The sequence below is a fragment of the Cucumis melo genome, chromosome 9, assembly GCF_025177605.1.
Source record: "Cucumis melo cultivar AY chromosome 9, USDA_Cmelo_AY_1.0, whole genome shotgun sequence".
Classification (NCBI taxonomy): Eukaryota; Viridiplantae; Streptophyta; class Magnoliopsida; order Cucurbitales; family Cucurbitaceae; genus Cucumis; species Cucumis melo.
Genome location: NC_066865.1, coordinates 17,794,919 through 17,815,915, shown reverse-complemented (window position 1 = coordinate 17,815,915; position 20,997 = coordinate 17,794,919). Strand labels below are relative to the sequence as shown.

The 20,997-nt window shown below is 35.5% G+C and overlaps 1 protein-coding gene across 1 annotated transcript; it reads left to right on the top strand.

Annotated features, from left to right (window-relative positions):
- Positions 1–2,681: 2,681 nt before the first annotated feature.
- On the top strand, positions 2,682–4,677 carry LOC103503402 (uncharacterized). The gene is made up of 2 exons (XM_008467588.3): positions 2,682–3,010; positions 4,324–4,677. The coding sequence occupies exons 1-2, from the start codon at positions 2,735–2,737 to the stop codon at positions 4,450–4,452; spliced, it is 405 nt and encodes a 134-aa protein (XP_008465810.1). The 5' UTR covers positions 2,682–2,734; the 3' UTR covers positions 4,453–4,677.
- The last annotated feature ends 16,320 nt before the right edge of the window (positions 4,678–20,997 follow it).

The following is a 20,997-nucleotide window of genomic DNA, read 5'->3' as shown; positions in this document are numbered from 1 at the left end:
ATTTATAATAGCTTTAATAAAAAAATTAAATGAAGAAAAAAACATGAGCAAGATTCCCAAGGTTACATTAAAAACTATTCTCAATATTACATAATTTAAACATAAAGAGCATAAATATATCTACATATCAAGCACAAAGTTGGTAGTTCAAGTTTCCCCAGCTTTTGTTGTGTACTAAAAAGAAAGCTATAAATGAAGGAATATATACAAGCATACTTCTATATAAAAAATAGACAAAATTAAAAAAAAAAAAAGAGAGAAGAAAAAATGTAATTTGATTTGTTTTTCTTCTTCACTCCTAGCATTTTATTGTGACTTGTAAACATAAGTGAAAATAAAAACAAAGAATGAGATATTTATACCCAAAGATTTGAAAATAAAGAATTTGAAAGGTTGAAAGAGATAAGAAAGAGTTAATATGAGATAAGAGAATGTGAATAGTTGGGAGATAGATGATAAAAGGATAGAGAGGAATTTAAATTTCTTTTGATAAATTTAGATGACATAATTAATTGGAGAGAAAATTTTTAAATTTTGAAAAAAGTTATAATAAGAAGATGAAGAGCTAAGGAAATATAACTTCTATCTGGTTGATGTGAAAATGGCCATAAATATTAAAAATATGTGAATGACAAAATTGTCACTAAAACAAAACAAAAAGAAAGTTATAATGAAAGGGTAAAATGGGGCTAGAAAATTTCTCCACCTCCATCATTATATATATATAGATTATTGATTTATAAAATATATGCATCCCTTCCTTCTAAGAATTTTGTAGGTTAAATATATTTCTCATTTGATTTTTGTTATATTTATTTTACACGTTTCTTTTTTTTTTCAACAAGGCATTCCTTTTTTTTTTCCTTCAAGATACTTTTCTAGTGATACATCCAAGATATGAATGAGCTTTTTTGTATATACCTTGTATTTTTTTTGCACCTACCCCCCCCCCCCCCCCAAAAAAAAAGCACGTGTTTGCATTTCTTCTATCAGATCTGAATAAAAAAAATATTCACATTGTTTTTCAAATAAAATTTATTATTTTCTATTTTAGTTTATCAAATTTGACCGCAAAACAAGGAGGATTATTCAAGGGAACAATGTTGAACCAAAAGTCAAAACACAGTGACTAACAAAGTAAAGATATAGTAAATTAAAGAAGAATTGACACAAACAACTTGTTAACCCAATTTGATGTAACACCTAGGTTTGGGGGATATGCCCAATGGAGAAGAAATGTTCACTAAGGTTTAAAAGAATTAAAAGTACACAACTTATCTTTTCGACATACCATCTTGAGTTACGAAAAGATCACACTAGAAGATCACTTAGCTTAGGCTTCCTCTAAGTACGTTGATATTTGGTTTACTGTCTTTATGAGGTGAGACTCCTTTGAATCAATAATCTCCAACAAGATTAGGCTCTCCTAACAATTATACTTCAACTTCTCACCCAATGTTAAGCAATATGTCAAAATCAAACAATCATCGGAACCAAATATGCTTATTGTTCTTCGAGTTAGAGAGGTTCTTAAAAATTATCTCACCAACAAGAGTACAACTAGGTTAACTTTTTGTCACACACAACACACCCACAAAGCACAGTAGATATATTCCACTCATAAAAGGAAAGAACAATAACCATACATTATAGCAACATAAGGGACAAATCCCACAACATTAGGAAAATACAATTAGGAAGGTCTCACCTAGGAAAAAAGTAGCAAGCTAATAATAAAAGAAGATTTTTCCAATCAAAACAAAGTTAACTTCAAACTTCTAAAAAAGGGTCAATGCAAATATATCAATCAAAATCTAAGTATTTGCAAATATAGTATAATGTAAAAAAATTTGCAAATATAACAAAATTTAGATAATAAAAATATATCACTTATAGATTTTAAAATATTTTAAATTTATTTTAAAAGGTTAGTATAAACTTATTTATTACCCTAAAGGTGCTACCAATTATAACAATAATAAATAGTATTTATAGATATTGCAAAGGAAAAAGGACCTCATGGTACAAGGTCAAGGCCAGAGATAGACCAACAAAAAAAAAAAAAAAAAAAGGAAGCACAAATAACTCAAGAGAAAAAGGTGAATCCATATCAAAGAAGCACCAACCAAAGGAATGACAAATAAAAATGTCAGACTGAACAACCTGACTAATCACTTGGATAGGGCACGAAGTAGCACCATAAACACACATATTACACTCACACCCAGCATGATAACAATATACCAAGTAACTCTCCAAACTTAACATTTTGGCTAACAATCAGTCTAAAGTAACAAATACAATTAAGCTCCATAACCTAAAGAACCATAAGTTACTTAGATGGTAAGAATTCCCAAACAGAAACAACCAAGGAGTCAAGTACCACCATCGTATGTATCTTAAAAGATCAATTTTGGAACTTATTGAAATACATATATTCTAGAGGGTAATTATGATTGGTTGCAATTTTAGGAATAATAATGAAGTACATAGCAACATTTTTAAAAAATTGTAAATATAGCAAAATTTAACTCTGATAAACTTCTCTCGCCCCCGATTGATTTGGCTATATTTTTTTATTTTTAAAAAATGTTACTATATGTTTCAAATGGGTAATTGTGAAGAGGCCCATTGAATTGGAGTTGGGCCATCCATTATCATCACACCCATTTACATAGTAACAACTTCAAACCTCCAACAATGTCCATTCCAATTCCATCAACTTCCAATACCCATGGCCAGGTTCCTTATCTCCACCCGACCCTTCCCCTTTTCCTCTCTCCCCCTTGCTCCCCCACGGGCATTCTTCAGACCCTTCACTTTTTCCCCGCCGGTCAGATTCTCCGCCCACCCATCGCCCTCCAGGACCTTACGAGTGGTGAAGACTCGTGCCGGCGCCAGCACCAGCAGTTACATCTTCGCCTTCTCCATCCCTTTATCTCTTATTCTCATCACTGTCCTCACCGCCCTTAAAATCGGCGATAACCTTGACAAGAAGTTTCTTGAGGAGGTAACTTCCATTCATCTAATTTCGCTTCATTTTGTTTGTGGAACTGGATTTTGGTGAGATTCTGGTGGTTTGCCGTTCAAGTTTGGTTTAAATAAGTTTACTTGAGCTTTGAAATGAGACTTTTATTGTACTGAGGTTTGTGTTTGATTTAATTAAGGCTACTGTCAACTGTTGAGGAATGTCACATTTGCTTATGTTTTACTGTTACAATATGTATGGTTGTTTTGTTTTATGGTTTTAGTCAATGGAGACATGGCTTGCCTTCTAACATGGTAGCACCTAAACTAGGATTGTGCAGTGTTTTATGAGTTTATTGAGGTCAAATATTACAGGATTGAGACATTGTTACCAAGATGCATTCAAGCTAGCTCTGCAAGAACTGATTTTACTTCCTTATCCATGGGGGTGATTGCTTTAATTTGTTAACCACACTTTCAAGTTCAATGGGATCAGAAAAAGGAGTGATACCCCCACGGCCCCACCCACGCTAAAGCTGCCCCCTTTGTTCATCAGTGCTCAAAAGCTTGTTTTTGTTGATTCATGGCCATTTGATTAGATGATCTCCCAATTGAATTGGATAATCTAGTATCAGTAAGCTCGAGAGAGGGCCTCATATGTCCTCAGTTCCCGCCAATTACCACTACCACTGAGCTCGAGAGAGGGTACCTTAAGGCCAGTTCTGAAAGACCACAAGGATGTTAAATGACTAGGCCATGGTTTATTAACCATTTAGTTTTTGAGAACTATGCTTTTTTTGTCACAACTTTTTTGTCTTTATCCTTCCTAGAGAAATATTTGAGTTATTATAGCCGACTTTCAAAACCAAAACATGTTTTTCAAAAATTAACTTGGACTTTAAAACTTAAAAAGTAGATAGCAGAAAAAACAAAATGAGATGTGAAAGTAATATTTATAAGCTTGGTTTTCAAAAACCCAGTTCTTCCCACCTTGGACACCCCATAGGCCTAATGTTCATAACTTATAGGTTTGCCATGTGTTAAAAGCCTAAATTAGGACTTTGAAGGCATCTCAAGTTATTCCCACCTTGATCACCTTGTAGACCTGCTGACCTTGCTTAAAGCAGGAATATTTTGGAAGCATTAGAATAGGGAGAGGAAGAAGATGGCAAACACCATCATGGATGTGTTTTCATGGAGCTTCACATAAATTCCACATTCTTATTATAAAAGAGCTGAAAAAAACACATAACATGTTTCATTTTTATGTATGGGGAACTGTTTCTTCAGGGAAATTGATTCCTATAATTGGGGAATCGGCACTGAGCCTTCTGTTGCATTTTGTTTGTGAAACAGCTTGCTCTTAATCAAGCCATCATGGAGGAAGATGAGGATTACGAAAAAGATGGTACAGAAATATCTTTTGAAGAAAAACCAACTCTTCCACGAACTCGAAATCGACCTAAAAGAGAAGCTGAGGTATAAATAAACTGCTTGCTTCTATTTTGGAGGTGTTCATATGATCGGATCAGGTGGCTGAGAAATGGTTCAAGGAACTAAGAAACTTCCATGTATATTGTATGTAATTTTTTTCCCCTTAATAAGGATTAGTTAAAAGTTAGTTGGAATGTTGAGTAACTTAGATATGTAATTATGTTATTGCATATTCTTCAAATTGAAATATCTTTCTAATGGCCTTGATTATGTTCATCATTCGCTAAAAATGTCATTAATGGTTCAAATTCAATTCTTAAATTTTTAATAAAATGTTAGTTCTTCGTAGTTATTCTTTGAAATGAATTGGTTGAATAGTTTTAAACTTTACAAAGATTATGTTAATTACATAACAAATGAGCAACATATAACGCTGTTAAAAACAAATTCTATACTTAATCCTTTATATAAGCTTATCTATAATATAAGCTAAGTTTGTGGCATTTCCAACCATAATAGAAGCAATACGACTCGAGAGATTCTTATGTCATTTTGAATTTGAATATAGTATGTCTAACTTATCATTAATAAACTACGACTGTAGCATCTCAAATATATGGACTAATAAATGGTAGTTGTAGTAGAAAATATATAGTGTGTGTGTGTTTTTTTTATTTTCTAATAAGGTGAAGAATGTGCAATATATCTATGAGTTAGATCCTTTCCATGAACTCAAATCTCACTAAAATTTACTTGGTTTGTCGGTCTAAAACACACAATAATTTTTTAAAATTACAAAATCTTGAAACACATTTACAAATTTTGTTTAAAAGAGAATGAGTTGTATATGTTCAATAATAACTTAAGAAGTGTTATTTTCCAAATGAATCCTTTCATCCATAGAGATCACATCGGGGCTCACATGGACCTTTCTAAAGGTGGAATGGTCTTGAAATGGAGCTAGGCTTTGGAGATGGCATCGAATTGGGATAGGTCTTCCTATCGCGAGTAAGAGTGTGTGGAAAATGTTGGGTTACACCATCGTGAGGATAATCCACCGTCAAGGTTGAAAAGCACAATAGTTCAATCAAACATGTCGTCCCTTTGTATGTAAGCAAAATGGTTAGATATGATATGTTTGATGAGGAGAAATCGACAATAATAGGCCAATTTTGGAAGTGTGATGAATTTTAGGATCGAGTTTGAAAAAAAAATAGAGTTTTAGAATCGAATGAGAGGTAAAAGTCAATTTTGCCTTTAATGAAAATTTTCTTATCCAATGGTTATTTTTTGTCCTCCTCTCTTGGTAGAACCTTTAAATCTTAAATTTATAAACCTAATCTATTTTTTAATTGTTCCAAGTTGATTTAGGGTCGTTTCAAACTTAGTAGCAAGTTTTTTGTTATTTTTTTTTTCATCTTGCAAATATCTCGCAAGCATCTCGTAGATTCTTAAGTTCAAATGTTTAATCTCAAATGAACTATATACTTGTTCTTGGGTGATTCAGGATGCTTCTATACATGTTTAGGGAGTTTTTAGCTATTGTTTTTTGCATTTCGAAAACATTTCGCAACTTCTAAACTTTAAATGTCCAATGTCGAATTAGTCATTTACTTGTTTAAGATGCAACTATGCATGTTTTATTCTATTTTTAGCTACTGGTTTTTAATCTCACAAATATCTTGTAACCTCTAAACTTGTAATGTATGTATAATCCCAAATTAATTGTATATTTGTTTGATGTGATTTAGGGTGCTTCTACACATGTTTTAGAAAGTTTTACCTACCTATTTGTATCTCGCATGTATCATGCAACTTTCAAACTTCATATGCCTAATCCCAAATAAGTTATATACTTGTTTTATGCAATATGTCTACTTCAACTTCCAATTAATTTTTGCAAGGACTAAAAAGTATGAGGTGGTTTAAGCATGACACATGTTCGGATTTTAGTGCATTACGATGGTGTATGAGATGAGGGACGAAGAAAATATGAAGGATGCATGTTAAAAGGCATTGTTGTTAGTAAAGAATTAACACACAAAGATTTACTGATTGAATTATACGATCTTGCAGAAGTTGACCCTTCAAAGTTCGACATAAAGTTAAGATGAATATATGAGATAAAAGTGGAAAATTAAGCTCCTCCATTTGAGTTAAGCAATGATCATGCTTTGAAGTTTTATATTCTTAGTGAAAATCCATTGGAGGTCCCCTTATACGTCTCATTTGAGCGTGTTATCAAAATTATCATCACAACAAATAGAAAATCATATATGTATTATAGATCTGAGCCTAACGAATTCACGTTGTCTCTTTAAGTCAAATTTACTCACCCTAATGCTTGACTTTTTAGAGTAATTGTCTCATGAGATAGAACATATCATCTTTCTTCTAAAAGTAGCACCCCATCTAGAAGATCAACAAACTTGGATCTATCGAACGTCAAGATTGTGGATAATGGAGAGAAATTCTTTTTGAAGAGGACAAAGGATTATGGAAATGATATCTTCTACAACCAAATAAAAAAGAACCTTATTTATAGACTTATTCGTGGTTATTCGAAAAGTCGTATCTTTTTCTATAATATAGTTATTAGTTTTCATGAAGTGATGCATCTATTCATGATGCATCTAATGGAAAAAAAAAAACTAGAGGCATGCTGCAGCGGAAGATATAGATCATGCTTTACTCTATATGCATCTAAACGATTTAGAAGCTAACATGCACATGCTATGGGATGGACCTAAACGAAAAGTTTGGAAGGTAAACGATGTACTTACCTTTGTAGTTCTCAACTTCTTCTTCGATCCAAAGCTTCTTCTATGCCTGAAAATCACGAGCAAGGACAACCACCAAGTTGACCTACTATGCTCAGGACCAAGAACGGAGTTGTGGGACTCGGTTTTGTAAAGTGAAATATAGAGAGAGATGGGAGCGTATCGTTTAGGTGTTCTTTTTGAAAGAAAACGTTCTCCTTTTCTCATTCGATAATGAAAAGTTTTATACGAAATATACATTCAATTTGCATGTAAATTATTTCATATATAATCAACACCTAATCAAATCATTAACTCTTTAATCAAAATTAGTAGCTTTAAATTCACAATAATCTGTCACATTTCCCATTAACCGTTAATTAATAAAGTAATTAGTCAAAGGGACATTTTGGTCATTTGACCAATTAAGTCAAATTCAAACTTTGACTTTTCTTAGTCAAAAGTCAACTTTTTGACTTTTTACTAATTTTTCCGTCTTGACTAATTCTAACCTCCGGAGTATGAATCCGTATTCATTTCTCTAAATTTTAAATTATATTTGAATATAAATCTGATCAAAGTTCAAAGTTAAAAGTCAACATGTTGACTATTACAACTTTGACCGTATCTAAACTTTTTAGCTTTTAAACATGAATCTATATTCATATTATTTAAATCATATTTAAACACAAAACTTAAAGTTTATTTCTGTCGACTTATATCTTATATATTTGTCGGTTTCTCTCTCTAATCTTTATTCGAACAATTCGAATTACTTCATCATACTTGTTCTTAGTTGAATCCATATGAGCTAGTAGGGGAACCTAATGGACCTATAGATCATGGGCTCCAACGATTGGAGATTAACTGACTAAACTCTTTTAGATCAAGCTTAATCAACATTCGTTAACTAAAGAGTCATTCCACTTAAGACTCTTAGTTGCACTCCCCTCACTATAAATATATTTCTGTCCACCTGATATAACCATGATGGGTAAGTCGATCCTTCACAGGTTGTTTGTAATCTTGACTGGATCAAAATATCGTTTTACCCCCGAGATTACAATTTATTCCTTAAGACCCATTGATCCACTATTGAACAATTGGTTTAAGGTCCAACCTAAAAACCTGAATCCTTCTCGGGTCAATGAGAAGGTGGGGCCCATTGTTCAAGACTTGGATTCAGTCCTTAAGGGAACAACCCATCTACTATCCCAGAAGTGGGTATGAGTGAATTCCATCTTGCACCCTATGTCCCCAGCTATCCACTCGGTCTTACCCCTGAAATGGGAGGCTTATTGGACCAGTGATGTTGAGTTGCCCTCACCTATATAGATCTAAGGATGCTACCGAATGAACAGAAGTTCATAGTTATCTCAGGATTAAGATCAAGTTACCTAGATCATCATAAATGAAATAACCAGTTTATAGTTTACGGTGTTATAACAAAAAGTGACTATTTTGTGGTTCCAGTCTTATACAAACCATTTATATAGGATGTCCCCCACTCCCATGTCTCTACATGAACGATTCAAGATTACATCGTTTGTACTAACTAAGGAGCGGGCCGCATCTATAGTGTTCATCTAGAATAAGGCGACCAACCTTATTCATACACTATAGACTATTTGGTCTATTAACTCGAACTTAATCCATGTTTATGTCTATACATAAAGTTCAAGTGTATTCGACAAACTCATTAAAATAGCCTCAAGACCGTAACTTATTGGTTTTAAGGTTATAGCATTCAATAATAAATTTTATTGAATCAAATAACAAAGTACAAGTTTTAGGACACAAATTCCAACAACATCCATTCATGAAGAAACATAAACAATAATCATTTATTCCAACAATCTCCTCCATAAATGGTAAGTTGAAAAATGGAAGAAAAATATGCGTTCGGTATTTTCCAATGGAGGACCTACATTAGGATAAGTAGTATAAACTTTGAACTTTCCTAAGTGAACATTAATCATGTTTACTTGGTTAATTAGTGGACATGATGCCTTAAACTGTCAACCGTTCTAGAGTAAACTAAAAAAATAGATATCACATAGTTTCTCGTTATAATTAAGTTTGTTGTCATGATTGTGGTTGTTTTGGCCTTGAACACTGCCTGATCTCATGAGTGTTTTAGAGAATTCGTCTTAGAATTCTCACAGAAACGACCCATTCACACTCACATAGGTGATTCCTGTACAGAACATCGTATATGCTCTTTTATTAATAATTACCACTTTCAAAAATCATTGAAAGCATAATGCTTATCCTGAAACCACACTAGCATAACCTCATCATACGTAGAATGGGTGAAAGATTTCAATGTAGTGATCATTATGTTATCTAGAGATCGGTTTTTTCGTTAAGCCTAGATCTTGGAATTTCTATTCAACTATAGGTTAGGTTGCCTCTCTGAGTAACTTCATATTATAGGCTTTAATCCCATTCTTTTTTATGTACTTTCAACCAGCTCCCTAATTAGGCCTTTAATAAGTGGATCCACAATATTATCTTTTGACCTCACAAAGTCAATTGGGATATTTCCACTAGAGAATAGTTGTCTGATTGTATTATGTTTTCGTTGTATATGTCAAGACTTACCATTATACATGATATTCCATGCCCTTCCAATAGCTGCTTGGCTATCACTATGTATACATTTTGCAGGCACCGATTTAGACTAGTCGGGAATATCTTCAAAAAAAATTGAAGTCGTTCTGCTTCTTCTCCAACCTTATCTAAAGCTATATATAAATTCATATTCCATCATGGATCGTGCTATACATGTTTGTTTGGAAGATTTCCAAGATACAACGACCACCTCAAGGGTAAAAATGTAACCACTTGTAGATTTGGAGTCTTTAGTGCTCGATATCCAGTTGGCATCACTATAACCTTCAAGTACAACAGGATATCGAGTTTAAAGTCAACCATAACTTTTAGTATGTTTTGAGTATCCCAAAATTCTAAAGATAACTTTCCAATGATCTTGACTTGGATTACTTGTATAGCGACTTAGTTTGCTTACAACAAACGCTATATCAGGACATGTACAACTCATGATGTACATTAAACTACCAATGATGCGAGAGTATTCTAATTGTGCTATATTATCTCCATTATTTTTACCTAAATGGAGACTAGCATCAATTGGGGTCTTTGCAATTACAATGCCATGATTTTTATATTTATTCAGCATTTTATCAATATAATGTGATTGAGACAGCACTAACCCTTGTGGGATTTTAGAAATTTTAATTTCTAGAATAGCATTTGCAACACTCATGTCTTTCATCTCAAATTTATTAGCCAACATTTTTTTGGTAGCCTTAATAATGTTGCTATTGCTACCTATAATTAGCATATCGTCAACATATAGGCACACAATGACATGGTCATTATCATTGCTTTTGACATATACACATTTGTCACATTCATTGATTTTAAACTCATTGGTCATCATTACACTGTCAAATTTTTTATGTCATTGTTTTGGTGCTTGTTTTAGTCCATAAAGAGACCTAATTAATTTGCAAACTTTCTTTTCTTGACCGGGGGAAACAAACCCTTCAAGTTGTTGCATGTAGATCTCTTCATCTAACTCACCGTTTAAAAATGTCATTTTGACATCCATCTGATGTATTTCAAATCCATGTAAAGTTGATATTGCTATGAGCATGTGGATGGAAGTAATTATAGTAACTGGAGAATATGTATCAAAATAGTCGAGTCCTTCTTGTTGTTTGTAACATTTGACAACAAGTCTTGCCTTATATTTATCTATTGACCCATCGATCTTCATTTTTCATTTGAAAATCCATTTGCAACCAAGTGGTTTACTCTCTAATAAAAGATCAACTAGTTCTCAAGTATGATTATGCATAATGGACTCAATTTCACTATTCAGAGCCTCTTTCCAATATGAAGCTTTTGGAGAGGACATGGACTCTTTAAATGTTTGAGGTTTGTTTTCTAACAAGAATGCTAAAGAATTAGGCCCAAATGATCTTGAAACCCTCATTCTTTTACTTCGTCTAAGTTCCTCATCCTTGTTTAACTCAGCATTAGATCTATTGTAAGATTCACTTGTTATAGCATCAACACAAACATTTTTTTTAACATTGCTTCACGAGACATTTTGTGTGGAAAAAAATTCTTAAAAAATGTTACATTCCTTGATTCCATGATCGTATTAACATGTATATCTTAAATATATCTGATTTATGAACTAGAAATCTATATGCACAACTGTTGCTAGCATAACTAATGAATATGTAATCAACAGTTTTTGGTCATATTTTAACCATTTTAGGTTTAGGCACTGCAACCTTTGCTAGCACCCCCACACTTTTAAGAATTTGTATGAAGGTTTTCTTTCTTTCCATTTTTCATAAGGAACATTTTGTGACTTATTATGAGGTATTCTGTTTAATAAGTAATTTGCTGTCAACAAAGCTTCTCCCCACAAATTTTGCGATAAACCAGAACTTATAAGCAATTGCATTCATCATTTCCTTAAGTGTTCAGTTTTTTCGTTCAACAATTTCATTGGATTGAGATGAGTAATTAAGGAGCAGTGGTTTGGTGAATAATGTCGTGTTCTAAACAAAATTATTCAAAAGGAGGACCATATTCACCACCTCGATCTCTTATTATTGCCTTAATTTTTGTACTAAGTTGATTTTCAACCTCTTTTGATAAAGCTAATTAAATGCTTCAATTGCCTCATCTTTGCTTTTCAACAAACGTAACAATATCTTGTACAATCATCTATAAAAGTAATAAAATACTTTTTCCCACCTCTAGTTTACACAGATTTCAAGTTACAAATATCACTATGAATTAACTCTAAAAGTTTGGTAATTCTCTTAATTGAATCTAAAGGTGCTTTGGTCATTTTTTATTCCACACACATCTCACATCTATGATTTGTGTCAAAAGTGAATTTTGGAATCAAGTTCATATTAATTAACCTATACAAAGAATTGAAATTAACATGTCATGGTCTGCCATGCCAAACAAATGACTCAACAATATAAGCAAAAGTAGATACTTTATTATTAATAATACTTTTGGATACAACTATGAGTACATTTAATTTAAACAAACCATCACTCAAATAACCCTTTCTAACATACATCTCAAATCTCATTCTTGGAAAGTACAAACTTATCAGATACAAAGATCAACTTGAAGTCATTCATTGCTAAACAATTAACTAGAAACTAAGTTCTTGTGAATGTCATGAACATGAAGCACATTGTTGAGAGTGAGTTCCTTGCCAGAGGTCATTTTAAGAATCACTTTTCCTTGTCCCTCAACCTTTGAAATAGAGGATTTACCCATAAATAATTGTTCTCCATTAGAGACTAGCACATATGATGTGAACATATTCTTGTTGGCACAAATATGACGAGCATCCCTAGTGTCTACCCACAATTCCTTGGAATTGCCCACTATATTGCATTCTGAAATGACTGCACAAAGGTCAATATTTGCAACAACATCTGCTACTTCATCAACTTCTATGATATCAACTTGAGCATGTTTTTCTTAAAGTTCTTTGGCTTACAACAATCCGTAGATTGATGTCCCATTTTGTTGCCGTTGTGGCACTTGCCATTGAACTTTTTTGTGAATCACGATTTTTCATTTGAACCTTTACCAAAAAAACTTCTTTTCCATGTTACTTTGTGGTCTATTTTCCACCATGTTGGCCTTGTGATCTATTGTACTATCCATAGTACATTTTTCTGCCTATCTATTATTCTCTTCAATCCCAAGTCAGACCACAAGTTCCTCAAGTTTTATCTCTTTGCGTTTATACTCGAGATAATTTTTGAAGTCCATTTATGAGAGTGACAATTTTTCAATTATTGATGCTACCTGAAAAGACTCACTCAAGTCATATTCTCTACATGTATATCATGTAGAATTACCTGGATTTCCTAAACATGACTGATTATAATTTTGGAGTTCACCATTTTGTAATCCAGAAATTTTCCAACAATCATTTCTTTGCACCAACTTCTGTTTTGTACTTTTTCTCTAATGAATTCTAGAGATTTTTAGCTGAATTAACACCTACCATATACATTATACAGTGTGTTGTCCAACCCATTCAAAATGTAATTCTTGCAAAGATATTTTACTTGTTTCCATGCATCAACTACAAGTTGCTTTTCTTTGTCAGTTTCTCCCTCACGTAAAATGAGAGCATCCTCTACGAGAAACTTTGCCAAATTTAAAGTTGTGAGATAGAACAACATTTTTTGTTGTTAATGGTTGAAATCAACACCACAAAATTTTTTAGGTTTCTTCCCATGGGCAACATCACTAACAGGAACTAAATTAAAGTTTGTCGAAGTCATATTTTCAAAACAAGATAAATGTAAACAAATAATTAAAGAAAAACTCACATACAAACTAATCTAGAGAAAAAACATTATTTAAAACACTCAATGAATATATGTGTTGAGCAATAAATTTTGGCCAATTAAATTCCGCCATGTCATCACAATAAATATTGTGATAATCATAATTTGATTGGGTTTGGATAATTAAGTTTTCTTGTACCTGATCTAATTAAGCCCTAAATATAAATTAAGGCAAGAAATAATGAACCAAGCCCGTCAAACAATTGGGCCCGGACACGAACCCAACAAGCAAATGGGCCCAAGCCCAAAGTGTCAGGTGGGCTCAAGCCCAAGCCCAGAGTGTCAGGTGGGCTCAAGCCCAAGCCCAATAAACAAATGGGCCAAGCCTATGTCCAACAGACAGATAGGCCCAAGCCTAACAAACAAATAGGCCTAAGCCCACTTAAAACCCATAAAATTTCTCTATAAATAGAGACATCTACCATTCATTTGGGAGGACCTTTGATTGAAGAGAAGAATCGAAGTTCTGAAGAATTGAAGACAAAAACTTCTGAAGACTCTCAAGACGTGCAAGTTATCATCAACCTCGAAATCAAACTTCTGAAAGATCGAAGACTTGGAAGATCAAACTTTCCTTGAATTCTAGAAGATCGAAGCTCGAATTGACTTGTAGTTACAACTTCTTGAAGATCGAAGACCACGAAGTCTTAAATTTTACTTTTTGTATCCGAGAGAAAGAATCAAAGGAGTAAATATTAGAGATTGTATTTGCAATACATAAATCAATACAAAGTTCGATCCCACGAATTAAATTTCTCCTGATATCTCGTGTGAACAATTTGGCACGCCTAGTGGGACAATCTCTACCTTTCATCTCTTTCTCTTTTTGAAGCACATCCAAAGAAAATCATGACATCTCAAGGCAATACTTCCAAAGCTCTCAGTGACATCGACAAACGGCCAAACACTCGTAGCCGCTCAAGGGAGATTCAGTCATCTGAAGATATGCCTCCTTTTGAAGTTGCAAAGAATATTTGGGAGCAAATCTCTAAGCCACCAAAAGGTGGAATTGTAATCAAAGAGAATCCTGCGATTGACGAACACAACTCGTTGTCTGAGCGCTCAAACGAGGAGGTTCCACAGCCAAATATAATGTCAGTTATGGTAACTGATGTTGATACAAGCGAAGACAGAATGGCAGATCTCGAAAAAAAGGTTAATATGCACATGAAGGCGGTTGAAGAAAGGGATTTTGAGATCGCATTGTTGAAGAATCACATCGAAAGTCGTGACGCTGCTGAATCAAGTCACACACACACTATAAAAAATGCTAACAAAGGGAAAGCGATTATGCAAGAAAGTCAACCACAAAATTCCACCTCGATCGCATCATTGTCTGTCCAACAGCTGCAAGAGATGATTGCAAACTCCATCAAAACTCAATACGGCGGACCTGTTCAAACGTTCTCTTTATATTCCAAGCCATATACAAAAAGGATTGACAATATGAGAATGCCACATGAATACCAGCCACCCAAGTTTCAACAGTTCGATGGAAAGGGCAATCCAAAACAACATGTTGCTCATTTCATCGAAACTTGTGAAACTGCTGGTACACGAGGAGATTTGTTAGTCAAGCAGTTTGTTCGAACCCTCAAAGGAAACGCCTTCGACTGGTACACCGACTTGGAGCCTGAATCCATTGATAGTTGGGAGCAGCTTGAAAGAGACTTTCTCAACCGTTTCTACAGTACCCGACGTATTGTTAGCATGATAGAGTTAACTGCAACCAAGCAGCGAAAAGGTGAGCCAGTCATTGACTATATTAATCGCTGGAGAGCATTAAGCCTTGACTGCAAAGATAGATTAACCGAACTATCAGCTGTTGAAATGTGCACTCAAGGAATGCATTGGGGACTCATGTACATCTTGCAGGGAATAAAACCCCGTACCTTTGAAGAGTTAGCAACCAGAGCTCATGATATGGAGCTAAGTATTGCTAATAGAGGAAACAATGATCTTTTAGTCATAGAAGTTAGAAAAGAAAAGAAAGAAGTGAAGAGCACCCAGAAGGTATTGAAGGGTGCTACCAAGGAGGCTATGGTCGTCAGTACGACCCCTTTGAAGCTTGTCTCAAAGGAAAAGAAAATGGAAAAACACCAAGACGAAGGCGAAAAAAGACGTCCAACATTAAAAGAGAGGCAAGAAAAAATTTATCCTTTTCCAGACTCTGACTTACCTGACATGTTAGACCAACTACTGAAAAAACAACTCATTCAACTCCCCGAATGTAAACGACCTGCAGAAATGGGAAGAGTAAACGATCCCAATTACTGCAAATATCATCGGGTCATCAGCCATCCCGTTGAAAAACAAGTAGATAATGTTGAGGAAGGATGGATGCTGGTAACGCGTCGAAAGAAGCACAAGCAAAGTTTTTCCCAAAAAGAATCTGGCTCATACCGAACGTACAGGAGCAAGGGTAAGTCCCAGAGAAGAAACACAAGAAAGAACCTGAGAAAGTTTCTACCGATTATTGAAGAAAGTGAGGGGCTTTCTCGACCACGACGATTGATAATTCTAAAGGACTTCTTCCCTAAAAACTTTCCAATGGAAATAGTCTTGTGTCATACTACCAGTACGACAGAGGAGGACGCTTTCCCATCAAATGCGATGGAGGAGACACCCAAGCCAGAGGATTTACTTCCTTTAGGCATAAATGATTTGTTGACACTATCGCGAGAAGTTAAGGATACAATCATCGAGATATTAAAAAATGATGATGTCTCGACTATTGTTACATCACCAACGATGGCGTATGATTCCTCTTGTATGTCGATATCATTCAGTGATGAAGATTTGCTACTTGGGTCAAAGCTTCATAATAGACCTTTATATGTGTCAGGATACATTCGGGAGCAAAAGCTTAATCAAATTCTCATAGATAACGGTTCCGCCGTCAACATTCTACCAAAGTCAACAATGAATCAATTAGGTATCTCAGTGGAAGAGTTATCAAATAGTAAACTAGTAATTCAAGGCTTTAATCAAGGAGCACAATGGGCAATAGGTACTGTTCGTTTGGAAATCGTCATAGGGGATTTGCAGGCAAGCACAATATTCCATGTGATCGATTCCAAGACCACTTATAAAATGTTATTGGGACTTCCATGGATACATGAAAATGGAATAGTAACCTCCACGCTTCATCAATGCTTTAAATTTTATAAACAGGGAATTAAGAAGGTTGATGCTGACTCTAGGCCATTTACAAAGGCTGAGTCTCACTTCGCTGATGCAAAATTTTACACAAAAAGTGAAGACGTGAGTGAAATCATATCAACTGAAGTTCCAGTGACTAAGGGCACTTTTAAGAACGAGCAAGAAATGATCACAAGCAAGAAATCAAATAAAGGGGATGCACTTAATAGTCAACATAATGGTGAATCAACGACCGAAACTAAGTTAAGGACGCCAGAGGCTGAAAAGATAGCAACCTTACGAAAAGAAGTCTCAAATCCCCCTGTTTTACGTTATATTCCTTTGTCCCGACGTAAGAAGGGAGAATCACCATTTGCAGAATGTTCGAAAAACCTGACGGTAAAAAATACCGAGATATTAAAGGAAAATTTCACCGCGCCGCTTACCAAGATAGAGAAAGGAGAAGCGAAAAAATTGAGAAAAAGCACTTAGAAGCATACCTTCCAGAAAGACGAATAGTGGAGGGATTCGACCCAAAGGCATATAAGTTGATGGCAAAGGCGGGTTATGACTTTACAACTCGTACTGAACTTAAAAGCGTGAAAATATTTGACGAAAGGCCTGAGCTTTCCCCTACTCAAAAGAAGCTTCAGAAACAAGGATATTCTATACCTAATTCCAAAGCTGGAATTGGATATCAGTCTTCTGAACCAGTCCGAATAACTGGTAAAGGAAAAACAAAAGTTGCTAATACATGCCACATTACAGTTGAAGAAAGCAAAGATTCTAAAGAGGGCAAAAAAGATAGAAGTCAAGGAAGTTCAGTTTTTGATCGCATTGCTTTTTTTGCTATACGTCCTTCAGTCTTCCAGAGGGTGAGTACATCGATAACGAAAGACAGTAATCAAGTTTCAACCTGCAGCTTCACTCGACTTTCTGCCTTTCAAAGGCTAAACACAAATGCAAAGAAAGTACAATCTATAAGCCCAACTCCGACCACAAGAAAATCTGCTTTCAAAAGGTTGAGCGTGTCAGTAACAAGAGGCCAAAAGAAAGCCTCCATATCCGTCTCAAACAAATCTAGCCTAGTTACCAGAGACGAGGAAATTCGCAGTGCATTTCCATCGAGAATGAAAAGAAAGATGTTCGTCTCAGTAAATACAGAGGGTTCATTGAAAGTAAAGCGATATGATGTTGTTTTTACTCGACCTGAAGATAATGAACCAGAAGAGGAAGTAGATGTGGCAGGTTGCTGCCATGTTACAATAGAAGAGACATCTGAGCATGATATATTTGAAGAGGATGCCGAAGCGGCTCCGTTATCGCTTGAGGATGGGGGTCAATCAACAATTGACGAGTTAAAAGAAGTCAATCTTGGTACGAAAGAAGAACCTCGTCCAACCTTCATAAGCACCCAACTTTCTGACAATGATGAAAATGAGTATGTGAACCTACTCAAAGCATATAAAGATGTCTTTGCATGGTCATATAAGGAAATGCCTGAACTCGATCCAAAGGTGGCCGTTCATCGCTTAGCGATCAAACCAGAGCATCGGCCAGTCAAGCAAGCCCAGTGACGATTTCGACCAGAACTCATTTCTCAAATCGAGGAAGAGGTAAATAAGCTCATTGAGGCTAGATTTATTCGTGAAGTCAAGTACCCAACATGGATAGCTAATATTGTTCCCGTAAGAAAAAAGAATGGCTAACTACGTGTTTGTGTCGATTTTCGCGACCTAAATAACGCATGCCCAAAAGATGACTTTCCTTTGCCTATCATGGAAATCATGATAGATACAACTGCAGGGCATGAAGCTTTATCTTTCATGGATGGGTCGTCAGGATATAATCAGATTAGAATGGCTCTAGATGACGAGGAGAAAACAGCATTTCGAACTCCAAAAGGTATATACTGTTATAAGGTAATGCCTTTCGGATTGAAAAATGTAGGTGCTACATACCAGCGCGCTATGCAAAGGATCTTTGATGATATGCTGCATAAACACATTGAATGTTATGTTGACGATCTCGTAGTCAAGTCCAAGAAGAAATGCGATCACTTGAAAGACCTACAGCTGGTACTTGATCGCCTCAGAAAATATCAACTAAGAATGAACCCTCTCAAGTGTGCATTTGGTGTAACTTCAGGGAAGTTTTTGGGATTTATAGTGAGACATCGCGGCATCGAAGTTGATCACTCAAAAATTGATGCTATCCAGAAGATGCCAAGTCCGACGAACCTGCACGAATTGAGACGATTGCAAGGTCGTTTGGCTTACATTAGAAGGTTTATATCTAGTCTTGCAGGTCGATGTCAACCATTCCAGAGACTAATGAGGAATGATGTAGTCTTTGATTGGGACCAGTCATGCCAAAATGCGTTTGATAGCATAAAGAAGTATCTGCTCAACCCTCCGGTCTTAAGTGCGCCTGTAGCTGGAAAACCATTAATATTGTATATTGCGGCTCAAGAGACTTCGCTTAGGGCATTACTTGCACAAGAAAATGATAAGGACAAGGAATGTGCACTCTACTATCTAAGTAGAACTCTGACAGGAGCTGAATTAAATTATTCTCCAATTGAGAAAATGTGTCTCGCCCTCTTCTTTGCAATAGATAAACTAAGACATTATATGCAAGCCTTCACTATACATTTGGTGGCAAAAGCTGATCCTGTCAAATATATCTTATCAAGGCCAGTCATCTCGGGACGCCTCGCGAAGTGGGCTATTATACTCCAACAATATGATATTGTATATATCCCCAAAAAGCAGTGAAGGGCCAAGCATTGGCAGATTTTTTGGCTGATCATCCAGTTCCATCAAATTGGAAGTTATGTGACGACTTACCTGATGAGGAAGTATTGTTTGTTGAAAGCATGGAGCCTTGGATCATGTTCTTTGATGGTGCGGCACGAAGAAGTGGAGCTGGTGTTGGCATTGTCTTCATTTCTCCTGAGAAACATATGTTGCCATATAGCTTCACACTCGGTGAATTGTGTTCAAATAACGTTGTCGAGTACCAAGCCTTTATTATCGGCCTCCAAATGGCTTCAGAATTTGGGATAAAGTGCATAGAAATATTCGATGATTCGAAGTTAATCATAAATCAGCTCTCTTATCAATACGAGATAAAGCATCAAAACTTGAAGCCTTACTTTAGTTATGCTAGAAGATTGATGGACAGATTCGACAACATAATATTGGAGCATATACCGAGATCAGAAAATAAGAAAGCTGATGCACTTGCAAATTTGGCCACTGCTTTAACAGTCTCGGAAGATATACCAATAAACATTTCCCTTTGTCAAAAATGGATTGTGCCTTCAATTGAAAGTCAATATGAAGAAGCTGGTGTGATATCTGTATATGCAATTGATGAAGAAGATTGGCGCCAACCCATTATAGACTATTTGGAGCATGGAAAACTTCCCACCGATCCTCGACATAGAGCTGAAATACGTAGAAGAGCTGCGCGATTTATTTATTACAAAGACACACTTTACAGACGCTCATATGAGGGACTTCTGCTGCGATGCCTAGGAAAAGAGGAATCGACAAAGGCCTTAGAGGAAGCTCATTCAGGTATTTGTGGTGCCCACCAGTCTGGTCCAAAGCTCCAATATCAGTTGAAGAGAATGGGTTACTACTGGCCTACCATGATCCACGATTCGATGCACTTTGCGAAGTATTGTGAGGCTTGTCAATTCCATGCAAATTTTATACATCAACCACCAGAGCCGCTCCATCCGACAATAGCTTCATGGCCTTTTGAAGCTTGGGGACTCGACCTGGTTGGACCTATCACGCCTAAATTATCGGCTGGTCATTCTTACATCCTTGCAGGAACTGATTATTTTTCCAAATGGGCTGAAGCCGTGCCATTAAGAGAAGCAAAGAAGGAAAACATTGTAAATTTCGTTCAGACACACATCATTTACAGATATGGTATTCCTCATCGTATCGTAACTGATAATGGAAGACAATTCGCTAACACTTTGATGGACAAGCTATGTGAAAAATTTAACTTCAAACAGTACAAGTCTTCTATGTACAATGCTGCAGCAAATGGATTGGCAGAAGCATTCAACAAAACTTTGTGCAGTCTGCTTAAAAAGGTGGTCTCCAAGACAAAAAGAGATTGGCAAGAAAAGATTGGGGAAGCATTGTGGGCCTACAAAACTACCCATCGTACTCCTACGGGTGTTACACCTTATTCCTTAGTTTATGGCGTTGAAGCAGTACTCCCACTAGAAA